Source organism: Megalobrama amblycephala, linkage group LG11 (genome assembly GCF_018812025.1).
Source record: "Megalobrama amblycephala isolate DHTTF-2021 linkage group LG11, ASM1881202v1, whole genome shotgun sequence".
In the NCBI taxonomy this organism is placed as follows: domain Eukaryota; kingdom Metazoa; phylum Chordata; class Actinopteri; order Cypriniformes; family Xenocyprididae; genus Megalobrama; species Megalobrama amblycephala.
In genome coordinates this window covers 13,063,031-13,083,390 of record NC_063054.1, presented here as the reverse complement: position 1 = coordinate 13,083,390, position 20,360 = coordinate 13,063,031, and the positions used below count along the sequence as shown (strand labels likewise).

Genomic DNA, 20,360 nt, shown 5'->3' with positions numbered 1-20,360 from the left:
GCAATGCATGCTGGGTGCCAGCATAGTACAAAACTCCCAGCATGCACTGCAGCATGAATAAATTATGCAGCTGAATGGTCCTTTTTTTATTGCCACCATTGTTGAGATTGATGTGCTGATTTTTGATATCTGTGTGTCTAAAAAAAAAAAAAAAAAAACACTGCAGCTGTTTTTTGTGCATGATGTTTAAAAAAAATATTTTTAATTGATTGTTTTTGGAACTCTTCCTGTAGTTTCACAGTGGTGACAATGTAAAATGTTAGTCTGTTAATGCAACACAAGGGATTACATACAGTATGATTTCAGTGAACCAAGAGACTACATGGTCATATCTTCATCAACACAATTATCAACACTCAGTGATTTTTTTTCTCCACATTTGTTTCTGCCATAACAAATGTGGCTTGCAAAAATAGTTTAAGCAGCCAGAGAAAAAACAAAAACTGATGTATAAAAAAAATCAAGGGTCAAGAGCTCAACTAAAGCAAACGTCTCAGTTATGTATATAACCTTAGTTCCCTGAATAGGGAACGAAGATGCTGCGTAATCGCTATGGGAATAAAGCCTACCCGAAAACACTCTCATTCAGCTTCTGAAATACTGAAGCAAGTCATTTACGGGCATGCCAGGCGTATGGCAAGACGACGCAGCGTCTCATTCCCTATTCAGGGAACTAAGGTTATATACATAACCGAGATGTTCCCTTTCAAGGGAACTCACGCTGTGTAATCGCTATGGGAACAACAATCCCAACATCGCCATATGAGCAAGTGACTGTTCGTGTGAAGCCGAAGCGCAAAACACACAGTAGCACCTGCGCCCCTGGAGTGGCGCCGAAGGTATAATTCATAAAACCTCATGAATGTATGCGGTGAGGACCAGCCTGCCGCATCACAAAAATCTTGTAGGGAGACCCCCGAAATTAAAGCCTTAGAGGCAGCCATACTCCTAGTAGAATGAGCCCTAACAGCCAATGGTGAAGGCTGTCCAGCTGACTCATAAGCAAGTGAGATGGATGCAGGGAGACCCTTCTTAGGTGCCCAAAACATACAAATAGCTGATCAGCTTTTCTCCACATGGCAGCTCTGTGGACATAGGATCCAGTGCCCTAACCAGGCACAGCAGATTTAACTTTTAGTAACACCTTTAGTGTGGAAGGGGATATCCCTGTAGAACTCCAGCACTGCGCCAACTGGGTCCCACTGGAGATTTTAACACCATGAAGTGAATAATCTCCACTTCAAGGAGTAAAGTTTCCTCGAGGAGGAACTCTGGATTGGAGAACACTCCGAAATGAAGAATACACTAAAAGGAGGGAACCGCTTGTTCCACAAGAAAAATATGAAAAAATGACAGACAAAAATTTGTTTCAATCACCCAAGTGTATTATACAATTTAGAAAAAAATCTTGAACCACAATACATCCAGACTAATAGCTTAAAAAAAGTGTATGTGAGTGTGAAAGTCCAACTGTATTATGTATGAAATTGAATCAGTCTCACCGGGGAATGTCCATGAATGTCCGAGAGCAGATCCAACGTGATAACCGAACTGTTAAAAATCCTCACTGGAAAGTAGTCCAAAGTCCAAAGTCCAAAAAAAAAAAAAAAAAACACAGGGTCTCACACACACACTTGTAACGTCTGGATGGATCCGTTCGTAGTCAATAAACGTTTGGAATTTTAAGAACGCTTTTAACCTGATGAACTGTGTTTTTAAATCACTAAATCGGCTCTGGCCGACTGCGACTTCTGGCATGTTTGTGGACCCGTGAGGTTAAACGGAAAACTCCAACTTCCTAACTTTGGAGACTTCAAAAGGATCACCCCCCCTTTTGTGGGCCCAGAGACTGACCAGACAAATTCCACACACACACACACACACACACACACACACACACACACACACACACACACACACACACAAACACACAAACATGCTTAGAGACTGTATGTACAGCTACTCTTAGAATATGACTGTGCCAAAGTGTACCCGTCACATATATTCAGTGCATATATGCTTCCTAGTGTTTAGACTTAGTTTAAATGACTGTATTTGTGCTAGTGTTCATTTTAATGATGGAATTTTGTCTGTAAACCATAACTTCTTCTACATGCTTTTCTTATACGTCAAGTTTAGATTCATTTTAAAGCTATTTCCACGTCTCATTCACCTATGTATATTACATGGCTGTCAAATGCATTGTTCGATTTGTTTAACGATGCTGTGAAGAAAGTACTCCATCTCGAAATCCGATCTGATAGTCATAAAGTATGCAAATTCAGTTAGGAGACCAGACAAAGGAAACGCTTGCCCGCCAACTTTGCACCTATGTCATTGGCTATTCCACCTCAAGGAGGTGTGTCAGCTTATCTGTCATAAAAGAGGAGCACCAGGATTTTTCGGAGTGTTCTCCCGATTGCCCTGAATCATCCATCGCCCACTCACGCACGTCTCTCCCGGATGTCACGGCGACCGCGCTGCCATCGCGCTCATCACGGGACTACCATCTTCCAGCGAAACTAACTGTCATGTCCTCAGTTCAAGAAGCCAATGAACTGCAGCAGCACTGAACTGATACCCAGCAAGCAAACTGACGCAAGTACCGTTTCTGAATCTTAGATAATGAAACTGATTTCTGTGCTGGCTTTCAAGGACTGTTAGGTTTTGCTACTTGCTTTCTCTCTTTCCCTCTCTTGACTTTCACTCTTGTATATATGTGTATATTCTGTATAGCCGTATAACCTCTGTAGTCGTAGTTTGCATATATTAAATACATTATTCATGCTCGATTGTTCTTTTTGCTCATTTCAACAAAAACCAGGTCACTTTAACATTTCAATCCTATATCCTTGCTTTACGTTTGGATGCTAGAATAGGAAGTCTTTCTCGTGGCCAAAGAAAAATCTTCCTTTCGATAATTCTGTGAGGAGCTAAAGGTTTGCTGGACAAACCGACGGTTTCTCTAAATAATTATTAAACCAGAACTAATCATATATGTAATTGATTATAATTCGTTGTAATTAATTCACAATATATGTTTAATTCCCCCTTGGGTCGATATATGCATAATAATACATCATAAAGCTTTATTATATTCATATATCTAACTCATAAATTAATTAATAACTGTACGAAATCACTACACTCTGGAGCAACAGAACAGAGAACAGGGTGACAATTAAAATAAATGATCAACCATACATTCGTGTTAATCAGACATGGGAATAATTGTCACCCCTTATGTGGCATTGCTACAGTGTTTCTGCTTTTTTTCCCTGTTCTTGTTCCTCTTTTCAGTGATTCGGCTTGTTAACAGCAGGTGTTCATCATTAATGCTCAATCATCACTTACATATTAACTTAATTATCTCTCTGCAACACAGCGTCAATTTTACTTTTACTCTGTAGTGTGGACACTAGAGGATGTTCCTGTGGGGTTGAAAGGGTTAAAGGTGTAAGATAAAAAGACACACCCACAAAATGTATTTTAACAGTAACAAACTGTAAGTTAAAAAAAAATGTTATATACTGGCAACTGTAGTTTACTGTAAAATTGAGTTTTGAGTGTGCCTGTGCTTAAGTTCAGGAGAGGATCAAGAAACATTGATGATATGCTGCATGTTGTTTTATTTAACAGATGGTGACTGTACAGTTGCTGATGCAGTGAAAATCTCTTTATTTAAAATGTTTTTAGTGAACTAGTTTGTACATTTAAATGGCAGTCAGACAATTTAAGGCAGTTGGTTTCTGCAAATGAAATGAGTTAGTACGAATATTGCCAGTATTTTACTGTAAAAAATCCTGGCAAGGTCTAACAGTGTACTTTATTTCACCCTCAGTTCAGTTCATGGAGCTCTTTCCTAACAAGCTGGATGAAAATCCAGAAAAACAAGATCTTTCTTTTATGAGGGCATGAAGTTCTCTTCCACTGCAAATGACTTAAATATAAAACCATTTAAAATCACTGACTTGTAGTCAGTAAGTATGAAATGATATATCTATGGTTAAATACAGACTCAATTACATTATCTTCAAAGCTTCATGGGTGTGGGAGACTGTTACTCAATTCCTTTATTACAAGTTAGATTTTTAACAGAAAATTCTTAGCTCGGAATTCGGCCATTGAGCACAAAAATTCTTCACAGTAGAACAAACAAGTTTAATGTCTTGAAAGGATCATTGCTAAAAAAGCTGTCTGTACTGAGAAGATTGTTTTGTTTTTTGTTTTTACTTCTAGAAGCCTACTTTCCTATATGCTCTATTGACCAGGTGCTTTAAATACCCTAGCTTGTTTCCATGTTCAGAGTTTCCTTACCTGGTGCTACTGAGCTATTCAGAAGAATTGGGTTGCCTGCAAAATTCACCACATTTCCATTTGAATCAAAAATCACTTTTAGGAATCCCAGATATTTTCCAAAGGCATAGGCCTGGACCACAGGAACCCGGCGCCCATCCTCAGATTCAACCATCAATGGGTATGGTCCTGCGGGAACCTCTGTGGATGGTGGATCTCCTACAGAGATGATCACACAAAATGGATGAGTAAATATATAAATCAAGTACAGTATTGGTACTGTGCAAAAGTCTAAGGCACATTAGATGGTTCACAAAAACATTTGTTTCAAGATGGTTATTTATATCTTTTGCTTTAGTGCGCCGTTTGAGTTTTGTTTACCACTTTTTTAAGTTGTCCTTGTTATGAAATTACACATTTAAGTACTGAGTTAAGTACTGGTTATTACTAAATACCTGTAAGGTGTAACAAGGACACTGCAAAATGAAGTGAGACCAACTTTTACTACACAGAATAATCAGCATATTGGTAGTTGTAGGTAACAATCAATAGCAATGCTAACTAATATTCTTATAATATAAGTCCACCCATACAGGAATATGGTTTATAGTCAAGTCAAGTCATCTTCATTTATATAGCGCTTTTCACAATATATATATTGTTTCAAAGCAGCTTCACAGTGACAATAGGCAATTCTATTTCTTTCTTTCTTTTTTTTTTTTTTATTAAATCATTTCTGTTGTAAAAATTGTTAATTATTACTTTGAAATTATAGATTGAAATGTTAATTTTTTTTAAATTTCACGCGTTAACCACATGAAAAATTTTATTCTCACTAACAATAACAACAGCCTCCAAGTCTCTATTATAGTGTGCTGTGTGGATATGGCTCAGGTCTCTACTTTAATGCAAGTCTGTAGGTTTTTTTTGTTTTTTTTTGCCAATCTTATTATCAACCAGGTCTGAACACAATAACACCTGAAACAATAACACCTCTCCTCAGCAAATCACATGAATTGTGGCATCATTCATGCTCAGAGGACAAACGTGAACACCCAGTTTTATTATAATGAACAGTGGTAATAGTGATGCTTGCCTAGACAACACAAAGGCTGCAACAGGGCTGAGTAAAATGCTAATGAGCATTACTTGGCAGTCTGACCAGTTTCTGGAGCCAAAGGAAACTTTCATGTCAGCATTTTGCTTTTTGGCAGTTAGGATCAAAGTAAACCATAAAATGTACTTTCATCTTTAATCCATCATACCCATTATGGTCGCAAAGCTCATGTCTTTTATTAATACAAAGATTAATCAAATTTATTGACAGTGGAAATAGAGGAGCATGGGCGTCACTTTGTTTGTGGTGAGATCAGCACAGTCCTTCAGCAAATTCACACCTATGCATACACTATAACCACTTTATTGTATTTTTGAGAAGCTGTGCAGAAATACAAAATCCAAGAGACCGCAGCCCTGAACCTGGCTACTGTAATATGCAGAATTTACTCACAGTACATTTAATAGAGTGGAAATAGAGTTCTTGCTCTGATCATGAGTGGGAATGAACAGTCCTATGTCTTTAATAAATAAAATTATGCACAAATTATTCTCTAATTTGTGGATCTGGTGAAACCAGGTGGACCTCTACTCTGTACCCCTCTGTTTAGCCTATATGAACAGTTAAATGTACAACAACACAATTCAGTTGAAAATCTACCTGTAGTGCTGGAAGCTACAGTTTTCAGCATTTACACTGGTGTCGTGTTGCTTTGAAGGTTTCATTACATGCTTTTTATTATTATTTCTTGAGGTTCACTTATAATGGAAAGATTTTTGCACAAAAAAACACTCATTTGTGGTGCACGTTGTCTGCTTTAAGCAGGTTTTGGTGCACCCACTGCCACATCCCTTATCACCTTATCAAACAATCAGTTCTCGTAATCAATATTTTGGATGCAGGAGAAATCGGCAGGAATGAAGATCTGAGCAACTTTGACAAGGGCCAAATTGTTATGGCAAGGCAACTGGGTGAGAGTATTTCAAATGCCAAGGCTAATGGGTTGCTCCCAGTCAGCAGTGGTGAGAATTGGTCTGTGTATTAGTGTTAGGGACTTTCTGAGTGACTTCAATCTAGGTTACATTGTTGCGCACTAGGAGGTGGCAAGGGACTGTCTTTATGAATGAGGTAGTAGACCAGTCAATGCAAAAATGCAGATTCATTCAGGAACAAAACAAGGTTTTATACAAAGAGATTATTTGAACTTTGTCCACCACTTTGAGTGAAGATCAACCAACAAGTAACAGAGCTGGGATAATGGTGAATCTCACGCTTCCCTTCATAGAGGTCAATGCATTGACTAGCGCTGATGGCTGTCAAGTAAATATTTTCTAAAAATGTAAACCTCTTGAACTCTTGAAAGGATGCTATCACAAAAAAATCACTTTTTACAAAATTATGACGATCTAGAGAATGAAAGCTAAATGCAGGTAATTACATGCGCTCTCTCTCTTTCTCTCTCACAATACCTGAAGGCTTTTTTAGAGTTTTTTTTTTTTTTTTTCAGAGCGACATACACAAAAGTAAAGTCTCATAACTCCCAAACTGTAGCAAGGAGAGTCAAAAGGTAGGTATTGTTTGATAGAACACTTTTTACATTTTTAGAAAATATAAATTACATTACATTTGGACATTATCATGCTGAGAAACTGCTGATAAAAGACAATATATATATATATATATATATATATATATATATATATATATATATATATATATATATATATATATATTTTTATTATAATTTTTCAATTTTATTTTATTTGACATAGAATATCTCAAGAAAGAAATAAGTTTTGAGAGAAATTCTTTTTTTGGTGATGCTCTCCTACATGTGAGCTGCATCTGTTTCAAATTTTGTAGTGATAATAAAGTATAGTCAAATAAAGTATTATTCATTTTTTTTTCACAGCTAGATGGCCCCACGGGTGGTAAAGTCCGGTTTAGAGGCACTTCTCAGCACTCAATAAGAGTTTATCAAAATGGTACCTATTTTGTGTTATTCCACATTGAAAAACTAACATGGATAGTTCCGGGAACATTGGATACACACTGCATCCCTGAAAGATGAGAGACATGTTTTTAGTCAAGTATGTTACATCATTCTGTGAGTAATATCTTGTGATCAATGCAATATATTATGTTGATTTTGTTCATTTTAATTGTGAGAAACTGCTTTAAATAATGATGTGCCATTTTCTATGATCTATGTGCATTTTTCATGAATTTATGAGCATGTGAAATCTACATATTTGTATTCAGTTAGCGGCTGTACTGTTTTTGTTGTAAATGCATATTATTCAGACATATTAGATGGGTGAAAACAAGGTCATGGTCAAGGTATCTTTATTAGTACCCAAAGGTAAATTTGTTGCACAGACAGGAGATTAAGCAATCCATCCTTAAGACAATCCATCACAACATACAGTAACTATAAAATATTAAAAAATAAAAAAGTCATGACAATGTGCTTCTACACACAACCTCGACACCTGCCTAAAATACATAAAGTAACCATGCATAGCAAAGAGTGTCATATCCTGCTTTTTTCATTTAATAATTCTATAGCTGCAGGTACAAAAGTATCCCTATATCATCTAGTTCTCCACCTAGGGGCCACAAACTGACATGCAGGGGGGAGGAGATGGAACTCAGCATGTAAAGGGTGGGAACAATCTCTAATTATAAAACTCGATTTACACTGTAAATAGTCGTAGTAAAGACCTGCTATGTTAAGTTGTCGTTCACCTATAATCTACTTGCCCACCTAAAAATTTGATTCAAGGAATTTTTGTACTTCAAAGACAAATTACCAAACCACGCCACAAGGGAGAACGACAAGACTGATTCAATAAAAGCCAGATAGAAAAGGGTCATCATAGATTTGTCAATGTGAAATCTAGACAGCTTTCTGAGGCAAAACAGATGCTGATGTCCCTTTTTACATACCATTTCACAGTTCTTTTGAAAAGTCAATTTAGAATCTACGACTGTCCCAAGATATTTGTAGCTTTCTACACAATCCACTGCCTGGTCTTTAATAATCATAGTGTCATAACGTAAAGCACAAGTTCTAAAATCTATAATCATGTCCTTTGTTTTAGTTACACTGCTCTCCAAAAGTTTGGAAACACCCTAGAAAAGTGGGGTTTTGGACAATATTGGCATGAATTCTTTTTAATTTGTGATAATTTTGCACTGATAAGGAACACAAACTACGAAAACATATTTTATTACATAAACAGTTTCTACATAGAAATGTATTTTTTTTTTCGATTCATCAAAATATCCACCATTAGCAGCTATCTGACCTAAACTGGGTTCTAATTGGTTCATTGTATTCTAAACTTAACTGGCAATCAATTGTTGAAGCTATTAAGGTGTGCTGACCCAAAAATCTTTTACAAACCTGGGCCAAGTTTAAACCAGTAACCAGGCATCACAGCTGGCAAAGAGGCATGTCTGACTTTGACATGTATATATTTCCATTATTATGTAATCAAAATAATTATTATTGCTGGTCTTCAATGTCAAGTTACTTTAATGTATTTGGACCAAAAAAATGGATTTATGCCGATATCATCCAAAAACACACTTTGCTAGGGGTGTTTCCAAACTTTTGGAGGGCAGTGTGACTGAGACGTTCCCTTTCAGTCGGTCATGTTCGACGTACATCAGAAGTGAAGCGACGAATTGGGATCCCTAATAAAACTCCACAGTTACTGACCTCTTCCATCCCCCAGCATAAGCCACAGCATCCCGGCGCACCTTGGGATGGAGAAGGGACCGGGATTATGCCAAGAGAGTCTACTGCTGTTCTGCATGACCCATTCAGTAAGACTTGGATAACACTGGGAAAGCGTGCCCACAGGGTATTACGTGGAATACACATATGGCCTGGTCGTGGGCAGTGCGCATATGGAAGTCCCTGGGACGGCTCCAGCCTAAAGGCCTTTGCATACTGAGTCCGAAATCCGCATGCGAAACTTTCGCATTTTAAAAAATAAATTCTACCTCACGTTATGTCAATCAGGTTTGGACACTGCCTCCGAAACTTTCGTCCGTCATAAAAATATTTGGATCAGGTTCGATTTTCTGTGTTTTTCGCATCCGTGGCACGCATTTTTAGAGACGTTTTGACAATTCAGAGCCACCGTACATGAAAGCAAAAATCCAGAATGCCATCTGACAAGTTGATCCACGTCGTCTACAGCACAAAGCAGCAGCACTGTATGACAAATGATGTTTTATTAACAAAATTCGGGAGGAGCAACGTTCAAATAATCTGACTAATCATCACGTCATCTCGGCCAGCTGTCAGCAATCAGTAATCAACATATCTACCCAATCAGCACGAGTGAAAGCATATATATAAGACACGGTCGACTCACCCATATTCCTCGACAGTTTGACAGCGTCTGACCCGCTTTAAGTTCCCACCATGTCCGAAATTAAGAATGAAGTGAAAAGTGTCCGATGAAGAATCTTTCGTCCTCTAGGAATCTTTGCCACAATCCTCTGGCCTTACTAGGAGCAATTACACTGCCGCCGGGGGCGTCAGCCCAAAGAAACGGGTCCCCGCATGCCAAGACGCCGAGGCTGATCGTCACTGCAGTCGAAACATCTGCGATCTCCTTCAGTGTATTTTCCTAGTCCTGCCCATTCTATCATTCCTGCTATAAAGAAATGGACAAGAAGGCAGTCGAGCACCAAGCTCGAGTCTCGGGCAATGCCACCTCTTCCCGCGAAGGAACGGGCCTTGTTCCAACATCAGGCCGCCGCAGCAGGCCTTCAGCAAGTCAGAGCTGCGCCGCAGTGCAGATTAAGTCCCAGCCAACTCGGACTTTCCTCCCCATGGGCTCAACCCCATAAAGCACAGTTAAAATCCTTCTCGTTTTCTGTCCCTGAATTAATTTTGTCTGTTTCTGTAAAAATTTGCCATTCTAAATTAACGTGCCGCTTGTGGTTAAACACTCAATCAGCTGTTATATGCTCGTGGCCTATGACGTTTAGATTGCACGCACGGTCGCATAGATTCATTGAAACTCAGAACTTCTTGTCATCGCTGTCCTGCAATTCATCAACAAATCGCTTAGAAACTTAAAGTCATAATATGTATTTCTGTTTCGAAATATAAACACAGCTTCACTATTGGAGACGCAGAGACTGGTAGGACAAATTCTTTTCAAATCATTAATTTGATGCATTTAAATAAATCTTACCATTCCCTTTCGTCTGTATCTGTTTTATAACGAGCAGAAATCTGTAAGTAACTTAATAAACCATAGACAGATAACCAATGAATAAACTATTACATTGCAGTTTGGAAAAGTATGGAATTGTCTGGATGGAAAATATAATAAATATAAATAAACAATATTATACAAGCAGCATGTTCATAGTAAAATTTTAGTGATTGTTGAAAACAATTGAATAAATTCAATGTGCACATTTTTATTATGCAAAGCTCTGTCTTTTACAAATGAGTCTCTTTTGAGCTTTACTAAATGAAAGCACTTGTGACTCAAACCAGCAACAGTTAAAAGAACAAGGATCATCTAAATCATATTGTACTTTGTTTGATGTTGAATGATCATCAAACAGCAATGACAGTGCAAACAGTACTGTCATTTACAGTATCAAACCATTGTGTCAGAGGTTAATATATGCAGGTTTAAAGGATTTCAGGCTGCTTCTGAGAACTGCACTGTTTCGCTGAGCTCAGGTTTCCAATCGCCCCGGATAAAACGATGGGTCCAGCCACGTCCATTGAATTTCTGGGCTTTAACTGGAATACAGTTAATTTCCAGGCATAAGGAATCAATAGGATATTTATGTTCGCTTTCACCTTCCTCAGTCCAAACTGTTCTAAACAGGAATTACTATCTTCGCTCAGCTACTTAAACTTCATGATGTGAGTAATTCCACAAGGCCACTCTTTCATCTTACATCCTCACTCTTGTATCTTCAATTCATGCGCTAGAAACAAGTGTCAATCCGGCCACAGCAGCAGCAAGCCTGGGTCCTGCCCCAAATTCCCCACTTTCCTCCTCCCTCCACTTAGCCGCACACCGCGGCTTTCACCGGTGCTGCACACCATCCAACAATGCCTGCCCCTCTTGCTGAATGCCTTCCCTCCTAACGTGAGGATGCCTCTACTAGCGGAGCAAGCTCAGCCATCTCAGCCATTTCATCCCGCCACCTCTCTCCCTACCTCTCTTTTGTCTTTGGTCTACAGTTTCAACTACGGACCTTAGCGTGAGGCTGCCTCTGCTATCGCCGCAGACCTAGACGTCCTATTTTCCCCAGCTTCCCTCTTTTTCTAACCACCCTGTTCCTTCCGAGGCTCCAGCGGCCAACCCGAGCAAGAGGCTGCCTCTTCTAACGGTGCAGGCCCGGATGCCTCAATTTCCCTTTCTCAGTTTCCCTCTTTTCTAACCTCCTCATCCCTACCCTGGCTCCAGGGGCCGACCCGAGCGTGAGGCTGCCTCCGCTAACGGCCTCGGTCCCGGCCTTTCTTCCTCCTTGCACTTTCCCATAAGCAAAACGCCATTCACCCTGTCTACTACAACACTGATGCCCATCCCACCAAATGCTACAGCCTTGGAACCAAACCCCGTTGCCAACAACATCAGATACTTTGAAATTCAAGCTGTTGGCAAGAATTGCCTGGAATGTGGACCCATTCCCAACCCCTGTACCTGATTATTCAGAGCTGATATTTCCATAAACCACCCACTTAAACTCTCCTTGACACTTCTCTCTGCATTCTTCAAGCTGTCTCCACTAGAACCCTACAATCCATTCTGCATAGGAGCAGCAACTACAGCCACCCAAAAAGGCCTCTCCCAGCATCAGATTCAAACATTCGGTCACCAGTCATCAGAAGCTTTTAAGAACTACATCCAATCTAATCGCTTCCATATTAAAGAAGCCCAAAGAACCCCTAGCAGCTAGTTTCAGCTCCGGCTCGTTCTCTCACACATACCTGCAAGCCACCATATCCAACTCAACTAATACCATCATTCCAATACAACGGAAATTTTCTATCATTGCCGCAGCAGTGATGTGCCTCGGCTCCCACAGGAGCTTAGTTCCTCTGGCTATTCTCTCCACTGTCGCAGCAGTGATGTTGCCTCGGCTCCCGCAGGAGCTCAGTTCTTCTGGCTAATTTGTCCACTGCCGCAGCAGTGATGTCGCCTCAGCTCCCGCAGGAGCTCAGTTCCTCTGGCTATTCTCTCCACTGCCGCAGCAGTGATGACGCCTCGGCTCCCGCAGGAGCTCAGTTCCCCTGGCTATTCTCTCCACTGCCGCAGCAGTGATGTTGCCTCGGCTCCCGCAGGAGCTCATATCTTCAAGCCAATTTCTCCACTGCCGCAGCAGTGATGTCACCTCGGTCCCGCAGGAGCTCAGTTCTCGCTAATTCCTCCACTGCCGCAGCAGTGATGTCGCCTCGGCTCCCACAGGAGCTCAGTTCTGGCTAATTCCTCCACTGCCGCAGCAGTGATGTCGACTCTGCTCCCTCAGGAGCTCAGTTCCTCTGGCTATTCTCTCCACTGTTGCAGTAGTGATGTTGCCTCGGCTCCCGCAGGAGCTCAGTTCCTCTGGCTATTTTCTCCACTGCCTCAGCAGTGATGTCGCATCGGTTTCCACAGGAGCTCAGTTCTTCTGACTATTCTCTCCACTGCCGCAGCAGTGATGTCACCTCGGCTCCCGCAGGAGCTCAGTTCTGGCTAATTCCTCCACTGCCGCAGCAGTGATGTCGCCTCGGCTCCCGCAGGAGCTCAGTTCTTCTGGCTATTTCCTCCACTGCCGCAGCAGTGATGTCGCATCGGCTCCCGCAGGAGCTCGGTTCCCCTGGCTATTCTCTCCGCTGCCACAGCAGTGATGTCACCTCAGCTCCCGCAGGAGCTCGGTTCTTCAGGCCAATTCCTCCACTGCCGCAGCAGTGATGTCGCCTCGGCTCCCGCAGGAGCTCAGTTCTGGCTAATTCCTCCACTGCCGCAGCAGTGATGTCGCCTCGGTTCCCGCAGGAGCTCGGTTCTTCAGGCCAATTCCTCCACTGCCGCAGCAGTGATGTCGCCTCGGCTCCCGCAGGAGCTCGGTTCTTCAGGCCAATTCCTCCACTGCCGCAGCAGTGATGTCGCCTCGGCTCCCGCAGGAGCTCAGTTCTGGCTAATTCCTCCATTGCCGCAGCAGTGATGTCGCCTCGGCTCCCGCAGGAGCTCAGTTCTGGCTAATTCCTCCACTGCCGCAGCAGTGTCGTCACCTCGGCTCCCGCAGGAGCTCAGTTCTTCAGGCCAATTCCTCCACTGCCGCAGCAGTGATGTCACCTCGGCTCCCGCAGGAGCTCAGTTCTTCAGGCCAATTTCTCCACTGCCGCAGCAGTGATGTCGCCTAGGCTCCCGCAGGAGCTCAGTTCTTCTGGCTATTTCCTCCACTGCCGCAGCAGTGATGTCACCTCAGCTCCCGCAGGAGCTCAGTTCTTCTGGCTAATTCCTCCACTGCCGCAGCAGTGATGTCGCCTCGGCTCCCGCAGGAGCTCAGCGCTGTCCAATGTCTTCATCCATATGACGATAACTCTACCGGTCCTTTACTAACCCTCCTAGCAGCACATTCAGCCTAAGCAAGGCAATTTTGGGGGTCATCAGTAATGTTCCGGCTGCTGTCCTGCATTGGTTTGCAATTTTTGGGGGGAGTAATCTGGGTTCGGGCCAAAATACTGAGCTCGGAGCCCTCTCCTCAGACAGCACGCCAAATATGCATACTACTACACATACTATTTTCTATCTGATTATTTGTAAGTGTGAACTCGTGAAATTATGTTTTATTAACAAAATTCGGGAGGAGCAACGTTCAAGTAATCTGACTAATCATCACGTCATCTCGGCCAGCTGTCAGCAATCAGTAATCAACATATCTACCTAATCAGCATGAGTGAAAGCAATATATATAAGACACGGTCGACTCACCCATATTCCTCGACAGTTTGACAGCATCCCTCCACCACCCCGTCTCCTCACACCTGCACTGGTTACTTTCCAGAATACTAACCATAATGGGGGGAGTAATCTGTGTTCGGGCCAAAATACAGAGCTCGGAGCCCTCTCCTCGGACAGCACGCCAAATACGCATACTACTACACATACTATTTTCTATCTGATTATTTGTAAGTGTGAACTCGTGAAACAAAGTGCGGAATACAAAGAGACAGAATATAAAGTCAGATTGTGCCAGTAGCAACCCAGCCAACACAGCATGGTGGGGCCCAGATGGTGTCACCTGGGCTGCCTAACTGGGGCCCAGACATTTTTGTCCACGGTTTCCATGTAGGCCCCACATGGGTTAGCCCAGATGAACTGAACACTGCTCAGTGTGCACACTACAGGCTGTTAAATGTAACACAGAAACATGCTGGAGTTAATGAGATAATTAGGTGATAACGAGCAGAATCACCGAAGGACAGAGAAACAACAACAACTACGACTTCAGCCACAGCCTTCGATGAAATCAACTGAAGATAAAAGACATTAAATCACTCAAGATCTGATTAAACAACTCCACAAACAGCATTACCAGCTTCATTTATTACTAACCAGACTGACTTTATCTCTGTCACATGCCTATAGAAGCTCTTATTGAGAATTAACAGAGTTTTAGATGTTGATGATTTGTTGAAAATAAGTTTGATGTCACCGTGATCGAGGTCAGTGCTTACTTCAGTTAGGCAGTTTGACTCTTGACTGTTTTAGTGTTAGTGTTTGTCTGGCTGTTCTTCTGTTTGTTATGGCAAGAAAAACAAGAGACAATATGATTAGCTGCTAGATATTAAGAATATAGTCATTACTTAGTGGCTTAATTCACTGATCTAATGACTGAGCTTTTTATGAGCAAAATGTGTTTAACTTTGTGCTGGTGGTGACACCCATCTGGGCCCTACCATGCTGTGTTGGCTGGGAAAGCATCAAACTGAGCCACTGACATCCTGAAGTAAGCTTTGAAACACCTGGGATAATCACGCAGCTCCTTTGTGAGGTGAACTCTACTTTCTCTTTATGCAATCTCGGGATTGGATGGACCCAATATTTCCTCTTTTTCTCTTTTTAAGAAGAGAGAGGACAACTAAATTGTGCTCACTGCCTTGAAGACTTCATTTTGTATTGTTTTGCGTTTTTTTCGCAATGTATTCATTAATACGCATACGACTCAGTGTGCAAGGTCTCTGTGCGTGACAAATTTTTAGGATTATGAATACGAAAAAACACATGCATTTCGGACTCAGTGTGCAAAGGCCTTAACACAGGGGGAGAGACATCTGGCAGGGACAGCAGAGCGGAGTCTGTCGAGGGAAAGACACGGGCTCACCGTGAGGAGGTTACCGTGGAGATATACACATATGGGACCACCGTAGGTGTCGCAACATATGGTACCCAGCCTAGCACAGGCATAACGAATGCTTGGCCTAGTGACAGACACTCTGGAATGTCTGAAGCCATAAGGGGTGGCAGAGGAACTCAACAGGGTTCACCTAGACGGGGAACTTATTGGAGCAATAGATGCACGTATCTGACCCAGCGGGCGGGAGTGGTGTTGCAAGCTGACACTTAGAACGGCTCCGTTGCGCTACTGGCCACTGTACATGGGAAGATAATGGTTCTACACAAAGCTATAGAATCTAGCGAACGTGTTAGTTGTCGCCCAGCCCGCAGCTCTACATATATCTGTCAGTGAAGTGCTGTGCGCCAGCGCCCAGAAAGAAGCTACACCTCTAGTGGAGTGAGCTCTCAACCCGAGTGGGCAATGCACGCCTTGGGATTGATACGCCAAGGCGATGGCATCCACTATCCAGTGGGCCATCCTCTGCTTGAAGACAGCCTTTCCCTTTTGCTGGCTTCCGTAACAGACGAAGAGCTGGTCTGAGGTCCTGAAGCTTTGCGTTCTGTCCATGTACAAGCGCAGAGCGCGGATGGGACAGAGCAAAGCCAGGGCTGGGTCTGCCTCCTCCGAAGGCAGCGCTTGCATGTTCACTACCTGAACTCTGAAGGGAGTGGTAGGAACCTTGGGCACATATCCGGGCGAGAGTGAGAGTCAGCCGGACCTAATTCTAGGCATGATTCGTCGACCGAAAAAGCGTGCATGTCCCCTAACCTCTTGATGGAGGCCAATGTAACCAGGAGTACTGTCTTAAGAGATATAATTTTTAACTCAACTGACTGCAAAGGCTCAAAGTGTGGTCCCCGGAGAGATGTAAGCACCAGGGACAAGTCCCAAGAGAGTATAGAGAGCGGGTGAGGCAGATTCAGTCTCCTCGCCTCCTTCAGGAACCTGACGATCAGGTCATGCCTTCCCAGCGACTTACCTTTAACTGCGTTGTGATGTGCAGCAATAGTGCCAACATACACTTTGAGGGTGGACGGAGACAGCCTTCACTCCAGCCTAGGGCTGGACGATTAATCGAAAAGTAAATCGAAACTGAAATTCAGAACCTCTAACCGACGTAATTTTCCCATGTCGGTTATTTTGGTTTTTTAATCCTGTTAATACTTCCCCCTTAAAAAAAACATACTACCACGTGTGTAGCCACGTGACTCCGCCCCGTCCAGTAAGGGGCATAAAAGCAACATGGAGGTGAATGCCAGTTCAACACATAGTGATGGCGCACGAGTTGTGAGACTTGCATCTTCACTAAAACAAAAACTTTGTTTTAAGGTTTGTTTTAAGGTTTGCCAGTTTGGGCATTCAAGCGATTTTAGATGATTGGATGTATACTATTTCAAGCTACCGTGCTCGCACAGCTGCATTGTGGCACAAACATTCATACAAACAGTAGCTGCGCAAAACGTGAAGATTGCGCACACAGTAGAGGAACGCAGGAACTAGTTGTCAGCGCTGTCCAGTAAAGTAGCTTAGAAACTCAAAACTTATTATAGCATATATTTTTCTACTTTTGAAGGAATTATTTACAACCCACAGCTTCATAATTAATAGAGACGGTATGACTAATTCACACACGCAATCGCTCTCATTACGTACTGATTTACAACGAGCATAAATCTGTAAGAAATGTTATGAACCATAGATAAAATAACTGCTGATAGTGAGCTGTTAGGTTAGATCACTCTTTCAATAGGAAAAAATATCCCACCTTTAATAGTCAATCATATGTACAGTACAAACCTTGTCAGTGAACTATAAGGGCAAAAAAAAAAAAAAAAACAGAAACAAAATAATCGTTCATTAATTGTAATCAAGGTAAAATGTTCAATTAATCGAGGTTTTGATTTTAGGCCATGATCATCCAGCCCTACTCCAGCCCCTCTTGCAGGAAGGAAAGCACTGACCTGATTGAGCAAGATCGGGGGTTCTCCTGGTGAGAAGCATCGAGGTGCTTCATAGAAGGAGCTCTAGCAGAAGTGATGGTGTCTATCACCAACTGGGGTAGATCACATAGAACCTCCACGTCCCGTCAAGGGACCAGACATGGAGTTTCCAGAGGTCTGGACACGGGTGCCAGAGGGTGCCCCATCTCTGAGTCAGAAGGTCCTTCCTCAGAGGAATGGGCCAGGGAGGTGCTGTTGTGAGTAGCATCAGTTCTGGAAACCAGGTCTGGTTGGGCCAATAGAGCACAACTAGCAGGACCTGCTCCTCGTCTTCCCTGACTTTGCACAATAGTTGTGCAAGCAGGCTCACTGTGGGGAACGCATATTTGCAAAGGTCCCGGGGCCAGCTGTGTGCCAGTGCGTCCGTGCCGATAGTGCCCTCGGTCAGGGAGGAAAACAACTGGCAACGGGCTGTGTCCGATGAGGCAAACAGATTTATCTGTGCGGCCCCGAAATGCTGCCAAATCAGTTGTACCACTTGGGGATGGAGTCTCCATTCTCCCGGAAGCGGAGGCTGCCGTGAGAGCTCGTTGGCTGCACGTTGAGCACGCCTGGGATGTGAATGGCACGAAGTGACCTCAGATGCTTCTGACGCCATAAGGGGAGATGGTGGGAAAGTTGTGACATGCGACGGGAGCACAGACCGCCCTGGTGGTTGATGTACACAACGGTCGCAGTGTTGTCTGTACGGACCAGTACATGCTTGCCTAATAGCAGCTGTCTGAAGCGGTCCAGCGCAAGATGTACTGCTAGCAACTCGAGGCAATTGATATGTCACTGCAGTTGGGTCCCCGTCCACAGACCCGAGACTGCATGCCCGTTGTACGTGGCTCCCCACCCCGTGGTGGAAGCATCTGTGGAGACCACAGCATGCCTGGACACTTGTTCCAGGGGAACTCCTGCCTGCAGGAACGAAGAGTCCAACCACTGAGTGAGGGTACGATGGCAGTTCGGTGTGATGACCACACAGAACGTGCTACGTTGCCTGGACACTGACTGGACGCGCTTCTCGGTCATAGTCTCCCGAAGAACTGCTTCTTCCTCCTCCAAGTCACCCGTCTCAGGGCCACTTACGAGATCTTTTGCCACCTGGCTTGGCTGCGGGCTGAGCGCCAACGTCCACGAAAGGCTCCCTGCTGTCTGCTGGGTGGAGGCTGCTGCTTGGCAGTTTTAGTGGGGGTGGAGAATGACGCAGGCGGGCGCTCTCGGCAACGAGCAGATGAAGGTGCTGTGGCCAGTGGCGGGGTGGGGGCAGCAGCAGACCTCTGGGGCAGGATGTGCTTGATCACCTCCATCTGCTTCTGGGCAGCCGAGAACTGCTGGGCGAAGCTCTCGACTGCGTCGCCGAATAGGCCGACTTGGGATATGGGGGAGTCCAGGAACCGATATTTATTGGTTTCCCTCATATCGGCCAGGTTCAGCCATAGGTGGCGTTCCTGGACCACTATAGTGGCCATCGCTTGACCAATAGAGCGCGCTGTCACCTTAGTCGCCTGGAGGACGAGGTCGGTGGCAGTGCGCAGTTCCTCCAGGAGCTGTTGGTCAAGACCACCCTGGGGCATCTCCATGAGTGCTTTGGCCTGGTAGACCTGAAGCAACGTCATGGCATGCAGGGCAGAGGTGGCCTGTCCACAGGCTCTGTAAGCCTTCTCCATTAAATTGGAGGAGAACTTACAGGCCTAGGATGGGAGACGCGGTTCACCCTGCCAGGTGCGGGCCGCCCTGAGAAACCAATCATCCAACCGAGAAAGTTTGGGACACAGTGGAGGATTCTAGGTGAACCCAACCTTCTCGGCGGCCCAGGCAAGCACAGCGGTCATTTCTGGATCAGGCTCGGGCAACGCTACTCCTCCAGAAGGAGACAACGCAGCCGAATCTTCATCTCCAGAGGACTCTTGCTCACCTTCCGTCCTCAGCAGGCGCTCCAAAGGAAACAGATGGTCGCTCATGAGAGGGACCAGCACGATCCTCGGGAAGCAAGACTGACTGGATGGTCTCAGCGGGGGAAGCCCTGACCATGATCCTCAGGTCTCCCTGCCTACACGCCGAAGTGCCGTCCTCCTGGCGTCCGCCAGAAAATACAGCAGAACGGGGCATAGGGGAGGGGACTCGGGCCTCAATGCTCTGTCCACAATGCTCTTTTAGGAGGGGAAACCCACTCTTTGTTTAGTGCTGAAGCACACAGGGGAAGCCGCGGTGTGATTGTAGGTTCACACTGATTGCCTAAAATCAACACACACAGACAACCTGAACCCAAATCGCAGACCTGTCAGTGGGAAAATGCAGCAGTTTTAATGCTGTGAAAACAGCAGTTGAGAGCTGTGTAGAGAGCTCGCGGCCACCACTGTAACATGCTGTCCAACCAGCACCTTTAAACAGCAAGATGAGGGGACTTCCAGTTGGAGCGGTGCCATGTAATGACGTAGAGTTGTCGATCTCCTCACAAGCAACTTCAAATTTCGTTTTATATAGCTTTTATTTTATGCACTAGTATCCTAAAGCTGCCTTTGTGTGTTATTAAGGGCTTAACAGTCAGAATCCTGTCGGTTTTAATCCAGTTTGAGACACTTTTGAAGCGAAATGAATAAGAGCCGGAGTAACCACAGAGATGCAGAATCTGCTGCTAG

General features: G+C 43.8%; 1 protein-coding gene across 1 annotated transcript in view; it reads right to left on the bottom strand.

Moving 5' to 3' along the window:
* The window catches only part of nt5e (5'-nucleotidase, ecto (CD73)), a 40,227-nt gene that overhangs the window by 4,190 nt on the left and 15,677 nt on the right, over positions 1-20,360 (bottom strand). The window contains 1 exon segment of the mRNA XM_048206205.1: positions 4,318-4,515. Coding sequence (XP_048062162.1) covers positions 4,318-4,515 — 198 coding nt within the window.